Genomic DNA, 21,721 nt, shown 5'->3' with positions numbered 1-21,721 from the left:
ATCTGTTGATAACTGTTGATGGGAAAGTGGAATCACATGTGGCGCAGCCCGTAGGAATGCCACTCAGTGAAGTCATACTCGCGCCCACCTAATAGTAGATCTGGCCTTCGTTTAATAAGGTGGCTGCTGAGAGTAGAGTGGGGAAATCTCGTGGTGCTGGGATTGGAAGCTAGTTTTGCAAGCGACTGTATCTCGGGCAGACAAACCCACCTGTGGGAGCATCGAGTCGGCACAATCGACGATCGCATCCTCCAACATACCCAAATCAGGAAGGAAAAGAGTAAACCCCGTTAATAACAGTGCTGCAATGATCAAATTTCCTCGTCCGCAAAAACCCCTCGTACTCCCCTGTGCTCCGCAAATCTCCGAAATCTACTTAGCTTGGTACGCTACTGCTCAAGCACTATTACACTAAGCACTAACAATACACAACCCCGCACTCGGAGCAAATGAACCCTCGCTTGTGATCTCGCTAAGATTTTTGCCCTCCTGATGCCCTTTACAGGAGGAGAGTGGTGAAAAGGGTTGGCTACTGGGAGTTACTGGAAGAATTTAAACGGATAAGTGGTGGCAGGTGATTGACTATGGAAGCGAATTAGGAGTGTGAGAGGTGTGAACCTTTTTGGAGGAGATGGGGGAATATGTGTTCGACTTCTCCGCAGAAGCATGTCCACCAACAAGGCAGTGCTCTTTCTACCAAGCTGTCACAACTTCGCATCCATCCTATCCCTAAACCATTTTCATAAAACTTCCCCATCAGGCAATAAAATCTAAAAACGTATCGATCGGCCGTACACCGTTCATTTCAGTGATAATAATGAGGCAAGTCCTCACGACCCTTTAAATGTACCTCTTCAAGCGGGTGATAATAGGAACTATCGATCACCTCATGCTGCGGACGCTCACTCTCGTAAGGATTCTGGCTTCCTGAGTGGTTCGAATCAGCCCCGTACGGGGATTTTCCTTGTTAACTTCTAACACAGCGTTCCTGCGCAATTTTGCATGGACAGCGTTGGAACAACAGGTTACATTTAGGAAATAAACTGTGCTCTATTGATTGGTATACACTTACGTTCACTAGCAAATTAAGGGTGTGTACAACACTTATAGATTAGCGGGTGCACCGGGAGACGTTCCCAGCAAACCCAATCGGGCAAGCAAAAACGAATGTAATCGATCTCTGGATAGATTTCCTGCACAAGCTTCGCCCAGGTGGACATGTCGTGAAACCTGTAAGGAGGCAGCACCAGCGCGCCGCATTAGGCAGCTGATAGCAGAAACCATCGATCTCCTATGTACACAAAAACCTCCAGAATGAGACTTCGTTTCTGCACGTCAATTTTTCAGGCAGGTGATAACAAAAGGTGTCGATCTCCCAGCTGAAAAGGTAACTGACAGGCGCGCGGTGCGGCTCTGTCCCACAATGAGGCTCTGCAAATATACCAGAACAGGCAAGTGATAACATGAACCATCGATCTCCTTGGTCAGAATTTCAGTCCGTCAAGAATATCGCAGATGCACGCACATTGGGTGCAGGTCCTTCAACCTCCCTTATCAGGCATGCAATATCGATCACCGGCTTTCTTCCCTTCCTACCATCCTTCCTAACTAGGCAACTGATAACTGACTCCATCGATCATAGAAAGGGAGTGGAGTTGCACACAATGCAGCCCAAGCGCCACATTGGTAAGCCTCCCTATTCTGGTAAGAGATAACATATCCCATCGATCACGGCATACAGTGCCATGTCCTACGTTGGTCAAAATATTGCTCTCAGGTTTCTGGGTGATCGATAGATCTTATTATCGCCTGCCTAAAGAAGTAGGTTGGCAGAGGATGAGGCTGATGGTGCATCCCATGGTCGGTTGACATGAATCCTGGTAGGACCGGATTCACGCCAACCGACCATGGGGAAAGGAGCTATTACTTTTTTGGTAAGGCGTTCTGCCAAGCTAGTAAGTACCATAAAACTCTCGCATCACTGAAAGTTTCTGTCACTGAAAGCACTAAAAATACGATCACAACACGTTCTGAAGATGGCGGAGATGTATATTCAACATTTGCCGCACTGAGAGGGCTTTCTTAGCTGTTATTAACAGTAGATATTATTTTACTAGCCTAAAAATACATCAGAAACATGTTCTAAGCTCGATCACAGATATACCCGGTACTCCTTAGGCGATCATCTCAAGACTCCCTTGCTCTAGGTACTTGAGGGCCTCTCGTAACCTCATTTCTCAGCTCAAATAGAACATTGTCCTCATTCTCCACTGGTTGCATTGAATAGGTAGGTATGGTGGAAACAACTAGTCTATCTTATTCAAATCACGTTCAGAATACGTTTATTCGGCAAAATTAGAATAATGGAAAATCGTAGCATTACCATCTATTGGACTACTTATACTTACCTGACCATGGGAGAAATTTTGAGCGGATGGGTTGCCTAATTAGGAAGGCCCATGATGAGCCGAGGTCAAACCCATGGACAGGTGACCCATGTCCTGAGGCTCATGATATGCGATTTGGCGGGTTCTCAATCGTCTGGAAGAGAGGTGAGGAATTTTGCAGGGATTTGAAGTAGCCCGATAGGGTAGGTAATGAGGCAGATGTGTGGATTGCTGGCAGTGCAGGCGCGGCTACGTGAGTGGACGTTTGGGATTGGTTCGGTTAGTTCATGGCATTCGGGGGCAATCGTAGTTTGTATTCTACGGAAGCTGGGTGTTTTCTCGCCTGGTGGTGAGGTTGGTTTAGTGTATACTTTCTGGAGTGAAGTTTGTGGAGCTGTTGATTTGATTTTGAGTTGTCGAATACAACTTCATGGCATATCCGCTCAGAATTGGGTTTCTTTAGGGTGTTGATGCCAACAATCCTATCCTACCTTAAGCACCCACCCAGATCACCAACCCTACCCCTACACAGGGTTACAAACATAAACTATACCCGCCAGAAACCTCCAAGACCCTCCCCTAGCGCCACCCACCCTTCCTTCCGCCACGGCGCCGTAATAACACTCCGAACCGCATCCTCCACGAACCCCGTCCCGGCATACCCTTTCGCCAACGCAACCGCATCCAGCTCTCCACCGGGCGGCACACTCCTAACCGCCAAATCCCTAGCCATGATTGCCGGAAACACCTCTTCCGTAGCTCCCGCAAGCATTTGCCAACCCACCGACTTCCATGGCGCTAGCATAACTGACCGTCGGACCTCATTTCCCTGCTCTTCTTTATCCCCAAGCAAAATCGCAATAGCATCAATGAGTTTTTCAACACCCATTAACTCGACCGCACTGAGCCGTTGTTTCTGCGTCGTTCTCATCGCCGCAAGATCATCCCTCACTGCCTCCATTGTCTCCACATCCCCATCTAGCGCGGCAATAACTCCCAGCAGCGTCACTGCCCCAACATGTTCCGGGCTACTCTGCACAGCTTCAAGAAGCTGTTCTCTTGCAACTTCTTTTTCTTCCTGGCCGCCTTTTGCCCACAGGACTTCTGCTAAGACGACAATGACGTCTGGGTTTGAGGCATCGACTTCGAGGCATTTTCGGAAATAGGAAATGCTGTGCTCGAAGGCTGACAGATAGTAGTGTGATAGTCCGGCTGTTAATCTCGCGCTTAATCTGATCCTGTTCAATTCATTAGTGGATAAGGCACTAGGGTCGGCATCAACGTCTTCAGACAGGAGATCGAGTGCAGTTTCCGCCTCCTCAGCGGCGTCGGCGAACTCCTTGACTGCGAGCAGATTCCGAGAAAGATCGCTTTTTGCCATGGCAAATCTGCAGAGAGCGGCTGGGGACTCCTCGGCTTCGTATTCTTTTTCTACGGCCTCGCAGACTTCTTTCAATCCTTTGCATGCTTCTTTATAGTTGCCTATCCGCTCGAAGAACAACGCTGCAAGATGCTTGTGCGGGATGTCGTATGGTGCTTGGAACATGAGCTGCTGGAGCGCGAAAAGTGGTTGGATGAGGTTCGTGATATTATTTGATGCGACGGGTGCGCTGACAAGGTAGTCGAAGGTTGAGTTCGCGTATTGCCGCTTCGTAAGCAGGGTCTGGGAATCCGAGAGTTCGAACGCGTGGGTGAAGTGAGATAGAGCCTCATTCCTGTCTCCGTACAGCAAAGCAATGATGCCTTCGCCCACCCAAGCTAAAGCATAATCGGGGTCTGTTGATTGTGCTCGAGAGAATGCGAGATGCGCCAACTCTGAGTCGTTCTGGAGGAGATATAGAGTCCCAATATTTGTCCAAGTTCGCACACTCCGCTCGTTGAGATGAAGCGATCTGACAAAAGCATGCTGGGCGACCTTGGGGTTAAGGGTTGTCGTGACGACACCGAGGGAATTCCAGAATTCTGCGTTTCCGGCTTCAAGCTCGATCGCCCGCTTGAAACACTTCATGGCAGCACGTAGGAAAATTGTCAGTCTAGAATCTCCTTGCTCTTGTTCCAGGCAGACGTGTGCGCGATACTCCATCCAACCTAGATTATACCAAGCCACGGCCTGAGCATGAACGTCGTTTGCACAAGATACAATGGCGCGCTTCTGAGCCAGTATTGACGCATGAAGAGCTCTTGCCAGTTGTGAAGCCATATCATCGTGATGGTTTGCTGCCAGGAGATTCAGTTGGTATGATCCAATGCCATCAAGCTCTTTCTGCGCGTCGTATTGATCGGCTTGAAATTCGACACGGAGGAGTTTCTCAACAATTGTGAACGGAAGCCTGTCGAGCTTCTCTTGCACCTGCGTAAAGACGGCACAGGCATCCCCGACAGCCTTCCACAGATTGAACGCACAGGATTTGTATTCTGAAATGGAGCTAGCAACCCCCACAGCGCGACATGCGCTGTCGGCAGCTTCTCCAAAGAATCCGGTCTCAATGCATCTCCAGGACTTCTCGACGAGTGATTGTAGAAGTGCAATAGCGACTCCAAACTCCCTCGGCCTCTCACTAAGAACGTCCTCGTAGCCTTTGATAGCATCGTCGAACTCACCAAGTTCTCGATTGACGTTTGCGAGCATGTATTTCGTGAACCAGCTCTCGCCAGTCTTCTTCATAACCACGCCATCCGTAGGGTTTTCGGCATAGTTGAATGTACGTGAGGCGGAATTGTATCGCCCAGAGTTGTGATAACTTTCACCCAGGCCCACGTACGAGTGGTAATCGTTCGGATTAATACGGAGTGCGGAGAGGAAAGACACAATACTCTTTTGATATTCCTGCTTGTTCATCTGGACAACACCCAGAGCAGAGAACGGCCAACTTACGGCCTTCTTCGTCTTTGAACCCGGGGTTGGTCGGACCTTTCCAGAGTCGACGACTCGTTGAGCGATGACTTCGACAATGTCCCATTCTCCTTGATTGGCGAATGAGTGTGCAAGGCATTCTGCAGCAAAAACCTCCGACGGGGACAGTTCGAAGGCCTTTTGGAAGCACTGCCTTGATCGCCTCCGGTCCTTGTTGTATTCTTCGTAGAATATACCGAGCTTCGTATATGCCGGAGCAAAGTTTGGGTTGGCTTTGATAGAAGCTAGAAACTTTGCATACGCACCATGTCGGTCCTTTCGGGCTTTGGGCGAGGGATTAATCTCCCACATGCACACGCCGATCCGATACAGGGTCTGGGCTCGAAGTTCTCTGCCTCGTTGCTTCGATGCATCCATCTGCGGATAATCGAGATAGTCCTCCAGTCTAACCAGGCCGACCCTGTAATCGCCGCTCAACGCCTGACACCAGGCCGCCTCTGCACCAATGCGTCCGTTCGCCGGATCCTGCTCCAAAGCCTTTTCAAGAAAGTCAATAGCTTCAGCATATTCTTCTTCTTCTTCTAGAATGAGACCGATGCCAATTAGGGCCGGAGTGAACTGGGGCTTCCGCCCCAGAATCGAGAGGAAGATCTCCTTGGCTTCGGGGTGGTTCTTGGGCGTCTGATAGTAAATCAGAGCGGTGGCAAGGGTGCTGTTTAGAGCATCCCGAATTCTGACCGAATCAATACGATGTTTTAGACAGGAAACAAATGCCGAGGATACCTCTGAAAGTTCAAGTCGGTCTTCTTCGCTGCGGCTGCTGCGAGTCCCAGACCCTTTCGGGTGGTCTCGACGGCACTCTCGTATTCTTCCAATGAGAGGTAATAATCTCCAAGCAAGCAATGGGCGAGTGGAGACGCCTTCGCCTGCAATATGCCTTCCTGTATTTGAGGTGAGATATTGACCTATATGCGATAGCCTAAAGCCCACTTACAGTCATCATGACGAGGCAATCCTCTTGGGTGACAGGTACATCCTGATTGAGAGCGACCCCGCCCTCGCTCAAGTCGGGTGCCTCGGGTGCATCCTCCGTGAGGGGGAATTTTGAGATACCACTACTTAGATAGCCCGTTAACACTTTGGAAAGCCCTTCCTGGGGGTAGAATTCGACGTATTGCCGGAGCGTGGCAATGTCCAGGTCCAGCAGGTCGTGAGCGCTGTCGAAATCCGCATGTGAAGCCATGATAACGCCAACAGTCAAATTAAAGCAGCAAAGTTCAAAGGCAAAGGAGAATGGTGCTAAAGAGTGACGATGACCAGTTGAAGCGGCGAGGAAGGTGAGTGTTTTGCTGTAGGGCTGAGGTTGGGTTTTGCGCTTGGGCCCAGCGGGGCACGGCAGGATGGAGAAACTTGGGAGCTCGATCCATGGATTCATGCCTCATTATTCAATGTGCAAACCTTAGTTGCATCCAATGGAGTATTTAGGATAGGCACCGCCCTCCGTGGGGATACAGACTCGCTCATAACGCCGTCAGTATGTCTGCAAAAGCCCGCTTGAAAGCCGCTAAGTCGGCCATCGACAACAAAAAATGGGGTGAAGCGAAGGAGCAGGTAGACGCTGTGCTCGAGAAGGATCCTCAGAACTACTTTGCGTATGTACTGTGTATGCCCGGCCTCTCTAGCAGGGCCACCGATAAGTGACTAGCTATAGAAAGCTCTTCCTCGGCCGCGCGCTCGACGGCCTGGGCAAATTCGACGAATCCGCCCATGCCTACGAAGACGCAACGAAAATCAAGCCTGACGATGCGCAGGCATGGCTCGGGCTACGAAGCATATACGAGAAACAGGCATCCGAAAAGGTGGACGAGAACACCAAGGTTGGTCTGCGGCTGGCGGAAATATATGCTCGATCGTGAGTTCCGCTGTGAGCGCGACGAGAAGGAGCGATAGCTAACCAGTGAAAAGAGACGACGCCCACCGATCCCAATCCGCGGTGGACAAGCTCGTTGACTTTGCGCGAAAACACGGCACTAAGTTGCAATATTCCCATGCCCTCAAGACTCAGCTCCCCACCAGCCCTGTCTACCCATTTCTCGAGGGCCGCTTCCCCAGTCCCTCCGCAATCTACATCCGCCTCGCTGAGGTCAATGAAGAGTACGAGGCAGAACGTATCGCCAAGCTTATTGGAGCGCGCAGGGCACGGCTCGGCGCTACGCTGGGCAATGTTACAGAAGAGGTTAAGAGGGAGGTGTACGAGAAGAGCGAGCTAGAAGACATCTATGAAAACGTCATCAATTGGACAAACGACGACGAGCTGAGGAGGGAGTACGAAGAGAAGTTGCTGCAGAGAGTGTACGATACCCTGATGGTTATGCCGACAGGGAAGAAGGCTGCGAAGCGGGACAAGGTCATGAAGCTGGCACATGACATGGTGGTTATTAGACATCCGTTCCTGCTCGCGTGGGAGATTGAGCTAGAGTGGGGACATGCAGCCGAGTAACCTACTGGGTTAAAAATGATTGATTTACTTCTCGGCGTTCACGGGGGCATATACAGCGCGTCTAGGCCAAAATACGCTGACTTGGGGTATCTCGTGGCTATTCATATCATTTCTTTCCGTCTCAACGGTATCCCCCGGCGTCTTGGGCCGCCGCAATTCAATAAAGAATCTGATTTCCCCGCAAGTCAGGCCGCACTATCCGTGGAAACCATTTCCCTCACCCTCACACATTCGCCGCACTCTCGACCCTCTTTCTCTCTTCCGCCCCGAAAATACTCTCTCCTTGCTTGAGAGCGTGGATCAACATCGGCAAACTGCGATTCGTGAAATCGTTCGCCTCACGCACTTTGTCGAGATCATCTGCTAGCTCGGTGGTAACTTTGTGTAGATAAATGGATGTGAAGTCTTGTTTTGGGCGTGCGGTTGTTGGCGTTGATTTTGCCGGTGTTGGCGGGGTGTCGACTAGTTCCTCTCCTTGTCTTGCTGTGGTGGCATCTTCGCTATTTGGCAGAGGAGATGATGAAGAAGCGTCGGATTTTGCCCTTTTCTTTTCCTTCTTTCCTTTCTTGGCTATCTTCTCTGGGCTCGATCCCTTCACATCCTAAACGGATATCAGCCTCAATCACTACTCACACATGTACAACTTACTCCACTTTTCTTTACACTCTCACCCTTCTCATTCCTGCTCTTCTTGCCCGTGTCAACATCACTTTCGCTGTCTGATGACAAGACTTTGATATTGAGTCAGCGGCAAGACAAGTGAGCATGTCAATGCTCGGGTGAGTCATACCTAAAGTTCTGGATTTCTTTTTCTTTGATCTCTTGCGCTTTTCTAAGCCGCTTGAATGGTTTGGCGCTGCCATCCTGTTGTTTCGAGGAAGTTTGGTAGACGATTCGACGATGCGGAAAATGCTTATCTTATCGCCACGTGGTTAAAGATGAACCGGGCTTAGCGCCCATGCAGGTGCTCAAAGCGAAGACTAACATTCACTCCATCAAGCATGTCGGGGGCGGCCTTGAAGGCTCTTAGAACTTCACCACCATCTCTAAGTTCTCTAAGCCTTTCCTCCAAGGGCTCTCCTTAATTTCGTTTCTTTTCAGCTTCTCTAAACTTTCTCTTGCTATTTAGAGCATTTCCTTCGTCTACTTCCTTTTCAACTACATAGTTCGCGCTTCCCTTTCAACTACTCCTGCGCATATCAGGAGGATTGGGTTACAAACTTATCTTAGCTATTAATTTCTTCTTTCAGCAAGCCAAAAAGAAATTATCTTGGGCTTGCGAAGGGTTCCCCCTCGTGCGGAGGGCCCATGCAACACGCCATGCTTGCGCGCCGAACCAGTTCGCATCACCCGAAGTCGTTCTTTATATCGACAGCTTTTGCCCATACAATTTTGATCCATGCATAATTCAGTGAGCCCAGGCCTCTTTATTCGTTAAGCATCTACATCTGGTCACTAGATATTCGTCCTTTACTAATTGAAACCAGGTTACATCCCGCGTTGCTCCAGCTTCGCTCCCCGATGCACAAGGCTACCGAATGGCATCCCAGAGCAGGCACACCTTATTTATCTTCAGTCAGCCAATCTCTGCGCCTCCCTTTCTACCTTCCACACTGTCTGGCATGGAACATGGAGGTGCTACAAGGCTGTGGCGTAATCAACGCCACCAATATCAGTATGACAGTCTGGAACGGCAATGCCAACTTTGGTAGTAGGATGCCATCCTCCCCTGCTATCAGCTGGAGCTCAAATCACAATCCAGTTTCCTCGCTGAGATCTTGTTTGACATGTCCTTGGGGATCAAAGATCCGGCTCGGCTCTCAGGATTAAAGAAGCGTGGTGATCTCCCGCTCAGCCTGGTAATCGCGCAGAACTTCTACTACTTCACCTACTGGATCATACTTCTTTTTCTTTAGCTCATCACACTACGGGTACGATTGTATCCGCAATCTCAATAGCATCGCGCAGAAGGTGTCTTGCGCCGGTCACACCATGGATAATCGTTTACCTGCCCCGTCTCCGACTGCGTCCAATGCCGGGGGACAGGACGCGCCTCCCATATTACCAGATTCAGCCTATCCAAACGCGCAAGCACAGCCGCCAACAACTCATCGACTAGCCGATCCCTATCCTCCTAATGAGAATCGTTCAATGGCGAGACCGGCTGTCCTACCTCTCACCACAAGAAGGCCAACGGAACCAAGACCAATCGTAGGTTATTCCTATTGTCCCACATCCCAACTGCTAACATCTTATAGTCTCCAGCCGTGCGGGATAAGTGGAACAAGGTATTCAAGCGACTAAGAATCGTAACGCTTGTACGTAGCGTCGTAGCGTTCTTCAACCAATGCTAATCCAGATATAGCCTCGACGAATCATTGCTGGCGGATACAAGAGTGCCGGCGCTCCATGTCAACGATGTGCGTCTATGAAACTAACTGAAGGAAAATTTCTTATCCACGAGTTTGGCAAGCATCGCCGCATCGAACGGATGAAGGATAGCCCACCCGACCATATCACTAACGATAGCCTTGGCCCAGAAGGCCTTGAATTTGGGCCGAAGGAATTTGAGTTTGGTGTCTTACGCGATATCTATTCCCGACAGGAAACCTGCACGCTATGTCGACTGGTTGTCAACTCTCTAGGTGACCAAGTCAGCAAATTCCTACGTGAGACTTCTGGAAACACTGAAGCAAAATTCTACGATTCAGACGCATCCTGTTCTATAAGTTGGCAGATAGATGGAAGGATTCTCCTCCGCGATAAAGCTGGCAGCATCAAGGGGGATCGCGCTTGCACACGGCGTCTTCGGCTAAGATGGAGTGAAGCATCATGGCCCGATTCCTTTGTCGTGTTGATGGAAAAGAAAGGCACAACCCAGAGTTTATTCCTTGCGAGGTCTCTGGAAAACTTTAAACCGGATGCTGCTTTGGTGCAACGATGGCTGCGATTCTGTGATGAATCGCACGGCAACAAATGCAAACCATTCACCCCCGATACTCTCATCTCTAAACCATTTTTCGGGGTCATTGATGTTAAGGTAATGTGCCTTACAAAGTTGCCAAAGGATGCACGGTATGTGGCTTTGAGTTACATGTGGGGTAGGGACCAATGGCGATTTCAGACCAAACGTAAGAACATCAAAGACCTCATAGCTTGTGGAGGGTTGAACAATTGGCACGATAGCCTTCCCCGTACCATTCGCGACTCGATTCGGCTCGTCACCGAGATTGGGGAACGATATCTTTGGGTCGATGCTCTTTGCATTATTCAGGACAGCGATCGCTCGTGGGCATTGAACTCCCGGCTCATGAATATTGTTTACGGAAATGCGTACTTCACTATCTGTGCTGCAGACGGAACACATGCCAATGCCGGTCTACGGGCGCTACAAGACCCTCCTCGCTACCAGAACATCGCCTTCTACGGGGGAGGGGTCCGTTTAAAGTGTCTTCGGCCCGCTGAACACTACATTCGCAATTCGACTTGGAATACTCGCGGCTGGACTTTCCAAGAACGACTTCTTTCCCCAAGGACTTTGATATTTGCGGATGGCCGAATGTTCTTTCAGTGCCGGTGCACGGCTCGATCGATGGATATCATCACCGAAGATGAAAACGCCGGGTGGTCCGTTGAATTCCGCGACTCACCTTCCTTGATACTCCAAAAGCTATACTCTCAACCACTACTCGTTTACAAGGAGGCACTTCAATTGTACATGAAGCGAAAATTAACCTTTGCAAGCGATATTCTTGCTGCATTCACAGGTATTGGGAATCTAGTATGTAATGCTCTTGGCGGAAGTCTGGTCTACGGGTTACCAACGTCACACTTCGATTGGGCCTTGCTGTGGGAGCCTCAGGATGCTGCTGCTCGTCGTCCGCAAGAGGACGACGAGAAGTTTCCTAGCTGGTCTTGGTGTGGCTGGAAGAATGAGAATATGGACTTCCAATACAAAGACCGAATGCTTGCAGGGGTCGAAGACAATCTCCACGACTGGCTTGTTAATCACACGTGGATTACCTGGTATATCCGCGATGGCAATGGAAACTTGAGGCTAGTTTGGAATGGGAAAAGTGGACAGGCAGCAAAGGCTGAGTTGCCCTGGAAAGGGTACAGATGCCCTGAGGATGAGAGCCATGATCACTACGGCCGTGTGATTAAAGACACAGAAAAACGTCTCAATCGCGACAAAGACTTCAAGCTCATCCTTGATGAATGCCCTTTCGACGTAGAAATTGTAGAAGCAGTCTACACCGGCCCACCGAACAGCACTGAGAAAGACATGCCATTCCTGCAGTTCTACTCGTGGTCCGCATTCTTCCGCATCCGCGAAGACAAGCGATTCAACTACCCGAACACCCAGAACTTCCGCAGATACGACATCGAGGACTACAAGGATGATTGGTGTGGTACTATCATGCTAGACTATGTTTGGGCGGTCAAGAAAACCATTCAACTTGAAGATCCAATGGAATTCGTGGCGATCTCTGATGCGAAGCAGTTCCACTCGGATGAGTACAGCGATTGGGCGAACTATATTCCTATGGAGCGGAATGAGTCGACGTGGGATTTGTATTATGTCTGGTTGATTGAATATCGTTCTGATATTGCATATCGTGTAGGTCTCGGGAAGGTTTACAAGGAGGCGTTTGAAAACTCGTGTAAGCCGGAAGGTAAAAAATGGAAAGAGTTTATTCTGGGTTAAATGGCCGATTCCCCTCACCTCCTGACAATAGATGACGGCCTCCAAGGTGGGTGTTGAGAGAAGGTTCACGCACCACGATAGCCGCCACCACCACATGTAAAAAGAGACAGTTGCATTATATTAAGAAAAAGAGATATCTAAACATAATTTTATCAATGCGTATAAATAATTACTTCAAGAATAGCTAAGGGGGCGGCTATTTACTTTTAGACAGGCGAGAAATGGGGTTAAAGGGGTGGAACGAGACAAAGGACGCCTCGAGAGCACGAGAAGTCTTCTTACGGGAACTTTGCGATATAATTGACATAATGAATTAAAAGGTCCTTCTATTTCCTTCCCCTTTCACAAAACTTCTCTAAACTGAATATCTACTCTACTTATATCTTATTAAGAGATTCCTTACTCTTCTCTTTTCCTCATTACTCGTCCTAACGAGTCTCGCCCAAAATCTCGCATCCCCCGACCGTTTCGAAATCTTCACCCAACTAAGCCACCTCCTAAGTTGTACACTGCCTCTAATGGCCCAAAGCCCCCATTTGCGTCATCGATCTGGATTGTGACATCACCTTCACTGGTACTACAACCCTAAGTTAAACTACAACTATCATCGTCCTCATATCATGCTTGATCCACTGCATTAGTTCTTTTGAGATAGCCCTAGACCGAATCCAAGTTAAGCCAGTGTGCATTAGCAGTCGAAAGTCGATTGGCGGGAGAATAACAAGGTGTTGTCGGCACGGGGATGGATGGAAATGTTTTTGAGAAAATTCAGGGCCTTCAAATTGCTTGAGTCGAGTGTTGAGGTATAATTTTAATTGGCTGTTATGATTGTTTCTAAATTATAACACGAGAGTATATGACGTTTTGGTCTTCTGCGGAGATATGTAGGGGGTTTCAGGAGCCCACGTGTCCTATGAAGCTCATCTGTACTCACTCAGCACGGGCATACAACTGTTCTGCGAAGTTTCAGGTTGGGAAGCTGACAAGTAATATCTCGGCCAATTTTGAAAGGAAGATTGGCTAGGCTGAGGCTCATGTGAGCTTCTCTTCTGAGCGAAGTGGCCAGATGTGGAAGGATATCTAGCCTAAATTTGAGGAGCAATGCTGTAGCTGGAGAGAGAAGGAGAAGGGGGAGAGGCCATTTAGATCGAGTCTACGGCCATTGTACAAATATTTAGTCTTCTGAAGGTAATTTTATCCACTTATCATGTGGAATAATAGGTTAGAGAATAATATGTTAAATACTTGCAGGTGCATATCTTCTGGATTCTAGACAAATATTAGCAGGTGGGAATAGGAGATGAGAAAGTTTGAAAGAGTCGAACAGGAGCAGGAAGCACTAGCATGAGCAGCTTTGCAGAGAAATATGCTTTTTAAACCTGAACAGCTAATACTGGCGCGCCTTTTTTTAAGATGAGGAAAAGCTAATAGAGCATATCTGAAGCATCCACCCTATCTTTGGCCTTCTCTCAGACCACATTCTCCTTGTTACCCCATATTCACCTTGAATACTCTTCAACAGATGGAGGATATGAGACTTCTTCAGCAATGGCAGTGCCTCGGATACCGCATGGAGCTGTTGCTTCTCACTATGAAATTTCTCACGACGCTACTCCCCACGACGCTGCTCTCCGGGATGCTACCGTCACAGCCGCCCATGGACACACCTCAAACTTCTACTGCAGTGCCCGCTCAGGTCAATCCTTAACTGAAGCCAGCGCAGAGTTTTGAGCAACTTGTTGCAAGTACTTGTAGAATTATCATTCAGCACACGCAGTGCCCATGCCTGGAATGCGATATCTAGGATTGAATCGAGATTTCTTAGATTTCTATTTCTTTGTCGGATTCACCCCACGCCACAAATTTATCCTCTTAACAAGTTACAGATCACAGATTCTTTATAAATCAGCTCGACACTGTCGGAGCAGCCGCTATTCGTAGAGTCTAAGATTACTGTACTATAACGCGATGCACGCCTAAACTTGCTTCACCAAAGCAGATGAATACTTTACCACTGCATTATTCGCACCCTCTCACGACTTTTAACTAATTGTCCCTCCTCCTCTCCATCCTTCCAAACCTCCCCCTCAATTGCACCTCTCTCCACCCCGCCGTACCACTCCTCTTAATCCTCCCGAACCTCTCCGGCAAATGCCCTTCATAATCTAAATCCAAGAAATACTTAACCCCACTGCCCACACTAGTCGCTGCTGAACTACGGCTTTGACTAAGATCTGGGATATGCCCCGCCCCTTCAGATATTAGATCATTCGCATCCTTGATCTTATTTGAACGATTAGTGCTTGAAGTGCGTTTGGCCGGCGCGTAGAAAGCTTTATTCGGGCTTTCCCCTTCGCGGCGGAAGGGATAGAGGAAGCGGGTGAAGCGTTCTGGCTCCTCGTTTTCATCCTTGATTGATCCAAACATTTCCTCTTCGCGCTTTATCCATTGCCGGAACATCCAGGATTCCCATTGCGTAGGTGGGTCTTCGAAGAGACCACGGGAGCCGGTAACGTCGGTCCATGCGATGTTGCGATTGAAGCAGGTGGTAGACAGGTGGGAGAGGAGGTGGCAGGGTTCTTTGCGGGCGGACATTAGGATGCGGAGTGTAAAGTGGATTGTTGGCCAGGATGAGTAATGACGTGGAGGTGGGGAGGGGGAGGTTATGGTGGATGCCGGGATAGTAATTGATGGGATGAGGTTTGCGCTCGTGTTTGACTCACTGGTGTAACCTTTATCCACGAGATCCGTGTGGGCTGTATCGATATTGTCGTCATTAATTGGAGAGATATCCAACTCCTTGTGGGAATGCGTAGCGCGGCTATTGGGCTCAGGAGGTATGATGGACTTCAGGACTCCCACTTTTAGAAATGTTTCCCGAGCCTTTTCACTAGTCTGGCCTGGCAAATTCCAGAAATTCGTGGTGAATGATTCGGGTCCGTGCACGTTTCCTACTCCTAGAGTGAGCAACTGTATTTCACTCTCAATCAATAAACTATCTATACCTCTTGTGTAGAAATGGCTTTGTAGCGCATACTCTTCTTTATTAAAGAACATCCCATCCTCCCAATCAAAGAGCGAATTCTCTTGCCAATGAAGATACAGGGGTGTCATGCAATCCAAAAGCATAACATCTTCAAAATCTGCATCCGTATATTCTCGGAACTGCGCTACCATCCACAGCAGCGACACAGTCGCCAACCCTGAATCTGGATGTCCACCGCCAATATCCGAGTGATCGCCGGCGAGCCAACACTGCTTCACATTCGTAGAGCCAGCGTTATCGGTATTCCAAAGAATGGGTGGGAATGCGACCCGGGTTTCATGAAGCGATAGTGCTTGGAAAGCGTGTCTGAGGTTCCGAGGCACTCTTGCGGCCACAAAGGCAAGATCTTTGGCTGGAAACATGGCGCTCACGGTGTCCCATGCTGCGCAAGACATTATCTCAACATTTGTATTCAAATGGCCTTTCGCTTCCCATGTCTTTATGTGTGTCTCGAGCCTTTCAAAGCTCTGGGTTTTCCATAATTTGTAAACCATAGGAAGCAGAGCGAGTCGAGTCTTGTGTAAGATCCCTACGTCCTCGATGAAGCATGCCAGAGCACGAACTGCGAAAGCACCACGCGAAAAGCCTAAGAGATGGATCTCGTCGCCGGGGTTGTAGTTCAGACAGAGAAAGTAGTACGCGTCTTGGATCACGGTGTGAGTACCTAGGATGCATAATAAGTAAGTAAACAAATCATGAAGCAGAATAGTCTGGTCCACACGGGAGAGCAAAGAAGTCACCCCCTCACCTTGACCAGTCGCAGCCTCCCGAAACAAGAACTGTCCTCCATGCATAGCAATACCCTCGTGATAGGATACGAGCTGAAGGGTGCCATCCTTGCCGGTTCCCTTCAAACATCTTGCGAAACGAGCAACGTTAGTGACAAAGTCGTTTCGTTCTCTTATTGCGTCTCGTCCAGTGCCATCACAGCAGATAAAGATTCGTTTCTTCGACGTCGGTATGACGATGTCGGGATGGCTAGCTAGGGTTTTTCGAAGAGGTGCGTTTCGACTTAGAAGGTATAAGGAATACAAAAAGCCCCACGCAACTGCGAGTTGCGCCATGACATAATTGAACTCGGAAATAATTAAACTTGAAGAAGATGAAAGGGAAAGGAATGAAGGCATCTGGATAGTGTTATCATATTAATAATAGGCCCATGCCCATGAGGCCGCAGCCACGAGGGCGAAATGAATGAAGAACATCTGCGGATTGGAAATGGAACAAATCCCATACATTGATAGATGATACACATGTGGAATATGCCCGGAAGCTGATTCGTGCGTTCATGTGTACAGGTGTTGAGGCTGAGTGTGGCAGATGACCGTCCGATCTCTAAGGCTGAGCTCAGTCCGAGCCACACACGTGTCTGAAGCCGTGACATTGTATACTTCGAATTTGTGGGTTGAAGGGAAAAAAATATAACGACTAAAAATAGATAACTACCACTAAGGTATTATTCAAGCAAGCTGCTATCCCAAGCGAGCTGCTAGCAATTACAACCAAACGTGACTTGTTAGTTTTTAACTACTAATTATAGTTCACTGTTACCGTTAGCGGGCACTAAGAGCCAAATAAAGGCGCAGAGAGGGTGGCGAGGCTTCCAGAACCACGACAACGCGCAGGGTTAGATTAGTCAGCACAGGTCATGTGACGATGGCCACGATGGTTACAGCTTTAGCGCGTGGGCAGGAAGGGTAAGCGTGCTGACTGCGCTTACAGTGGTCAGGAGCGATCAGTGAGAGAAGAGAGAGCATGAGGCTTGCACGTGTGAGGAATGGGAATACATATACTGGGAAGATTTCCTATGTTTGGTTTCTGATTCCTCTTGGTCAATTCACCATAGATATGCAATCGGTCGGATATCTTTATCTAGATTGACAAGATTCTTTAGATATACCTTCTGTGTCTCCCCTACCCACAGTCCTGTTCAAATTTGGGTTCCCTCGTCATGAATATAAGCTTTGGTTTCCTCCTTCCAATAAATTCTTCTCCAACATCAAACCTCATTTCTTCGATCTCTGCATGTATGCCACATAGCTCATAGAGTCGTCGTGCTACTGGTGTTCCCTCAACAACGGCCTGCAGGATTGGAAAATTAGTCACCTAACAAAGACAAGAGAGCTCTACTTAATATTTCCTCGACGCCCCGTCGTAAATATTTAAAAGATAAGACAAGAAGGTGGAAAAGCAAACGGTAGCACTACCTTAAGTCCCTGTGCATCTGCGGCTTTAGTTCCCCACTTGACAAGAGCTGTGCCTGCACCTAAACGCTGGTAATCGGGATGAACTGCTAGCAATTCGAGAACTATATTCAGGATGTAAGAAATCCATCCTAGGGTGTTCGCCACTGATTCCCACTTACCATAAACTCCTTTGCCATCAGAATCTTTGATAGCCTGAGTACGTGGTATCACGTAGTCTCTCCATAGGCGAACCATAAATTTGCGATCGTCTTCATTTGGCCAGACTTCCTCAACATTCTCCACCTTGTCAAGCTCTGCAGGCGGGGCTTCCTTCATATATGTCCAGATGGCGAGACCGATGATATGTTCCTGATCTCCCTGGCTAGTTTGTGTGACTGCTTTCAAGAATATGGAGTTCTCCGAGGTCTGTTTCCATACCATCAGGCGCTTGGAGCCCTGCTCTTGCCCAGACGATGTGTCATGATCTGGAAAGTATATATCTACAAACGGTGCATCATGGCCGAAACTCTTTGAGAGAACATGGAAACATGCAGGGATGTCTTCGTCTGACAGCAAGGCAATGCTTACTTTGTCCGCACGCCCCATCATTGCAATCAATTGTCAACGGAGCCGAGGTGGATTCAGTGTGGTCTGAGCGAAAAGCGAGGGTTGGAGAAGATGTTGAAAGAGACTCAATGTTCGAAAATTAGAAAATAGGCCTGGGATAAAATGTTGGCTCACTCTTTTACCTGAAATCCTGTTGAAAGCATGAGCTCGTTGGTAATTAATGATTTGATATTACGCCCGGCGGAAGCGGGGTAGGCAGGTGACACTTTAAGATTCACACTTTAGCAGCCCCCCTTAAAACTAGTCCTGTACTACATAGCACAAAATTTTATCTGCGGTGCTTCTCTCCTGATAAGTCCAGATTGTAAGTCCCTAGGTAGATCTTTGGGAGTCTCTATTCCAGCCGATCTACTGCTAGAATTGCTCTTAAATCTCTTAGATGCTTCGCTGGCCCTCCAAGCTTGGCGAATCCTCACTCCTTTTGACGAATAAGTTCATATTTACACCTAATGGTCGCCACTCCTTTGCTGCTGATGATATTCACGTTTAGAAATATTGTTCCTCGCGACCAAGGAGGCAACCCCAAATACAGCCATTTGCAAAACAGGGTTTACACTTGGCACAGAGGGGGTTTGGCAGAATCCTTAGTTAACCTCACTACTAAAATTAGTACTATAGGCTTAACAAACTGTTCCTAATTATTTAATTAACGTATTCTATTACTAAGCTAGCAAAATTACCAAGGTAGCTAAAATCTCTTAGCATAACTAGCATTATATATAAAATTTATAATTTTATTTATTATACACTACAGGCAAGATGCTTACACACCTAAGTTGCTTACTTTTACTAAGACTACATTAAACTACTCTTTCTATACTAATATATTTCTAATAACACTACTTAAATGTGTTAAAAGAATATTAGATATAGCTTATACTTTAAGCTTTTAAATAAAATGTAACACTTTTAAAGTAATAAGTTAGCTATAAAATTAGCCTATAAAGTTAGTTAGTGCATTAGTTATTTATTATTTTTTAAAAAACTTTATACATAGCTATAGTATATTACTTTAAAAGTGTTATATTCTATTTAAAAGCTTAAAGTGTAAGCTATATCTAACAATTTTTTTTAGCATATTTAAGTAGTGTTATTAGGATTATATTAGTGTAAAAAGAGTAGTTTAGTGTAGTCTTAGTAAAAGTAAGCAACTTAGGTGTGTAAGCAACTCACCTGCAGTGTACGTTATATACTATTCTGTACGCAGAATTAACTGTTGGTTGATTATTCTCACCTTTTAGTTGTATTAGCGCAGACCAGAGATATTGTCTTGTACGGGCGCTTAGGGATACGGGAATGGCTCACGTACAGAAGCCTACAAGGCAAAGCTCGCGGCAATGCAATTGAATCCACACGGAGTATATGACGCAAGCTCATGGAAAGAGCGGTATGACTTCGTCATCAAAAGTGCGTACTTTACTCTATCGTCAAAATAATCATACTAACTTATTAACTTATGGACTAACAAGAATTGTGACTGCTCCCATCAACAGTAGCATATATTTCAACTCTACAGCACCCTCAACATGCGCGACCGGGAACACATATACCACCAAGTCGGGCGATACCTGTAACACCATTGCACAAGCGAACCAGGTTTCTTCAGGCAGTCCCTACAAGATCAACACCGCTCTCTATAATCGCAACAATCCTGGTGTAGGCCTTAAGCTTTGCCTTCTAAAGCAATGCAAGAAGCTATATAAAGTTAAATCTAGCAACAATTGTACAACAATCACGGTAGTAATAGGGACGCTATGGCTGTCTATTGTCGACTAAAATGGAATGATGAATGAGTGGTGCTCAAATATTGGGGCGCCAAACTAAGTTGGGGCATACCATTTGCGTATCACCGCCAGGCGGTGCTTTCTACCATACACCAGGAAACAACACGTGTGGAGGGGTTGGTGGACCAAAAGGTTGTGGTGATGGCTATGCGGATACCATTACCCAGCTTCCTGCAGGGTCCACTCTGGAGCCGATCAGTACCAAATACTGTGGGGAGTTTTACACCGCCAAAGGAGGTGACACCTGGCGAGGCATTCTTGTCAATGCAAATACGCCCTCTGACCTCTTCATTACCGTTAATCCATTGATTATGTCGGCAGAGGCATGCAACGCAAACATGAAGGCGGCGTTGACGTACTGTCTGTATCCTCTTCACAATTGGAACGAGACGGCGCCGCCCTCAAATGGGACAGGGCCGCCAATTCCGTCAGGAAGCCGGACGACCTCTGTCAGATCTACCATTAACGCCACCGCCCTCTTCGACTACTGTGAGTAGGGCATCAACGACGACTTCGACTGCAATTCTGACAACGACAAGCACGCCAGGCACGAACCTCATCTCGCCCAACGGCCTCTGTGGGTCGAACTCCCCCGTAAACGCTACATGTGGCGGAAGCAGCTTCGGTTCCTGTTGCTCAAACTACGGCTTCTACGTCACAGTATTGTGCAGTGTGTCTCTGCCAGCCTGCATTCGGGTCGTGCACCAACGAAAAAGCCCCGAGCCAAGATGGAACCTGCAGGTGGCCATCACCGATTGGGGCGACGTGCAAAGGAAGTCAATTTGGCGATTGCTGCTCTTCCAGCGGTTACTGTGGAAGCTTGTCCTTATATTGTGGCTCGGGGTGTCAGAAGGAGTTTGGGACATGTACTTAGAAGTAGTATTGGCCTTCGGGCCATTTAGCAGCTCCGAGGTCTAGGTCGTCCTGATTCGGGCTGGCACTGCTATCCTCCCTAAATTTTAATAGTGCTTGTCGCATTCTTGATCTTCTCCGTAATAGCGTTCAGCTCTTATCCTTGATTCCGTGTTTTGTGCCGTGATCGATGAGTGCCCGTACCACATCTTGCCTCCCCAATTGACTCGCGAGATCAAGTGGCGTTTGCCTATTGTTGTTCCTCGTCGCAACGTTCGCACCCTTTTCCAAAAATAGCTCCGCAATAGCTGCGTTGCATGCGAGGTGTAGTGGAGTGTTCCCGTCAAAGGTGTCCGTGACTCCAAGATTAGCACCAGCAGACACGAGTTGGTGTACAGCCTCATCGCTTAAGTAGTGATAATTAAGAACCCAGATCAAGGGTGTTGATCCTTCATGATCTTTCGCATTGACATCCGCGCCGCTCTTAATCAGCAACTGAATAAAGGCACTTGGTACATTGCGATGTCGAACAGCGCGATGTAGCGGCGTGGAAGGAGGTATCGCGGTCTCGTGGAACTTGTTGACATTCGCGCCTGCCTGGATAAGGAGTTTGGCGACGGTGGACGCTCTTTCCCAGCTCCATGCCGGTTTCGGTTGGTAGAGGTCTATCATAAATTGATTATTCGTGCATGTTGCGAGCAAAGCAGAGTCCAGCTCTTGCTGGGGAAGCCGCGGGCATTGCTGAAGGAGAAGTTGAACCATTTCGGGCAACCAAAG

The 21,721-nt window shown here is 48.0% G+C and overlaps 8 protein-coding genes across 8 annotated transcripts; 3 read left to right on the top strand and 5 right to left on the bottom strand.

Annotated features, from left to right (window-relative positions):
• Positions 1-2,916: 2,916 nt before the first annotated feature.
• Positions 2,917-6,484, bottom strand: BDR25DRAFT_287459 (TPR-like protein; the record flags this gene model as incomplete). Its single annotated transcript, XM_033688328.1, has 3 exons — positions 2,917-5,974; positions 6,025-6,182; positions 6,236-6,484. 3 exons carry the CDS (start codon positions 6,482-6,484, stop codon positions 2,935-2,937), a joined length of 3,447 nt encoding a protein of 1,148 aa, XP_033547331.1. The 3' UTR covers positions 2,917-2,934.
• A 208-nt stretch (positions 6,485-6,692) lies between these two features.
• BDR25DRAFT_35240 (uncharacterized protein) lies at positions 6,693-7,937 on the top strand. The gene is made up of 3 exons (XM_033695010.1): positions 6,693-6,893; positions 6,953-7,153; positions 7,207-7,937. Exons 1-3 carry the CDS (start codon positions 6,778-6,780, stop codon positions 7,739-7,741), a joined length of 852 nt encoding a protein of 283 aa, XP_033547330.1. The 5' UTR covers positions 6,693-6,777; the 3' UTR covers positions 7,742-7,937.
• Positions 7,883-8,608, bottom strand: BDR25DRAFT_287455 (uncharacterized protein). The gene is made up of 3 exons (XM_033688327.1): positions 8,532-8,608; positions 8,390-8,472; positions 7,883-8,342 (listed from the first exon to the last, which is right to left on the bottom strand). Exons 1-3 carry the CDS (start codon positions 8,602-8,604, stop codon positions 7,965-7,967), a joined length of 534 nt encoding a protein of 177 aa, XP_033547329.1. The 5' UTR covers positions 8,605-8,608; the 3' UTR covers positions 7,883-7,964.
• A 1,624-nt stretch (positions 8,609-10,232) lies between these two features.
• On the top strand, positions 10,233-11,858 carry BDR25DRAFT_225969 (HET-domain-containing protein; the record flags this gene model as incomplete). Its single annotated transcript, XM_033685191.1, has 1 exon — positions 10,233-11,858. A coding segment is annotated over one exon (1,626 nt), but the record flags the coding sequence as incomplete, so codon positions are not given.
• A 3,756-nt stretch (positions 11,859-15,614) lies between these two features.
• Positions 15,615-16,559, bottom strand: BDR25DRAFT_287453 (uncharacterized protein; the record flags this gene model as incomplete). The annotated part of the gene is made up of 2 exons (XM_033688326.1): positions 15,615-16,159; positions 16,244-16,559. Coding segments are annotated over 2 exons (861 nt in total), but the record flags the coding sequence as incomplete, so codon positions are not given.
• An 850-nt stretch (positions 16,560-17,409) lies between these two features.
• Positions 17,410-18,287, bottom strand: BDR25DRAFT_225746 (uncharacterized protein; the record flags this gene model as incomplete). The annotated part of the gene is made up of 3 exons (XM_033685186.1): positions 17,410-17,577; positions 17,703-17,803; positions 17,861-18,287. The coding sequence occupies 3 exons, from the start codon at positions 18,285-18,287 to the stop codon at positions 17,410-17,412; spliced, it is 696 nt and encodes a 231-aa protein (XP_033547326.1).
• A 1,358-nt stretch (positions 18,288-19,645) lies between these two features.
• Positions 19,646-21,010, top strand: BDR25DRAFT_355585 (uncharacterized protein; the record flags this gene model as incomplete). Its single annotated transcript, XM_033695484.1, has 5 exons — positions 19,646-19,734; positions 19,802-19,964; positions 20,056-20,075; positions 20,103-20,447; positions 20,482-21,010. 5 exons carry the CDS (start codon positions 19,646-19,648, stop codon positions 21,008-21,010), a joined length of 1,146 nt encoding a protein of 381 aa, XP_033547325.1.
• Positions 21,011-21,133: 123 nt separating this feature from the next.
• Positions 21,134-21,451, bottom strand: BDR25DRAFT_204813 (ankyrin; the record flags this gene model as incomplete). The annotated part of the gene is made up of 1 exon (XM_033684444.1): positions 21,134-21,451. A coding segment is annotated over one exon (318 nt), but the record flags the coding sequence as incomplete, so codon positions are not given.
• Positions 21,452-21,721: the final 270 nt, after the last annotated feature.

The sequence above is a fragment of the Lindgomyces ingoldianus genome (genome assembly GCF_010093535.1).
Source record: "Lindgomyces ingoldianus strain ATCC 200398 unplaced genomic scaffold BDR25scaffold_17, whole genome shotgun sequence".
NCBI lineage: Eukaryota > Fungi > Ascomycota > Dothideomycetes > Pleosporales > Lindgomycetaceae > Lindgomyces > Lindgomyces ingoldianus.
Note: the sequence above shows the minus strand (reverse complement) of the source record. Positions and strands in the feature narration are given on the sequence as shown.

Excerpts from the sequence above, each read along its gene's own strand:
- BDR25DRAFT_35240 (XM_033695010.1), top strand. The coding sequence starts at position 6,778 with ATGTCTGCAAAAGCCCGCTTGAAAGCCGCTAAGTCGGCCATCGACAAC. Across the intron at positions 6,894-6,952 it reads GATCCTCAGAACTACTTTGC|AAAGCTCTTCCTCGGCCGCG; the intron begins GTATGTACTGTG and ends GACTAGCTATAG. Across the intron at positions 7,154-7,206 it reads GCGGAAATATATGCTCGATC|AGACGACGCCCACCGATCCC; the intron begins GTGAGTTCCGCT and ends ACCAGTGAAAAG.
- BDR25DRAFT_287455 (XM_033688327.1), bottom strand. The coding sequence starts at position 8,604 with ATGGCAGCGCCAAACCATTCAAGCGGCTTAGAAAAGCGCAAGAGATCA. Across the intron at positions 8,473-8,531 it reads AAAGAAATCCAGAACTTTAG|TCTTGTCATCAGACAGCGAA; the intron begins GTATGACTCACC and ends TCAATATCAAAG. Across the intron at positions 8,343-8,389 it reads AGAGTGTAAAGAAAAGTGGA|GATGTGAAGGGATCGAGCCC; the intron begins GTAAGTTGTACA and ends ATATCCGTTTAG.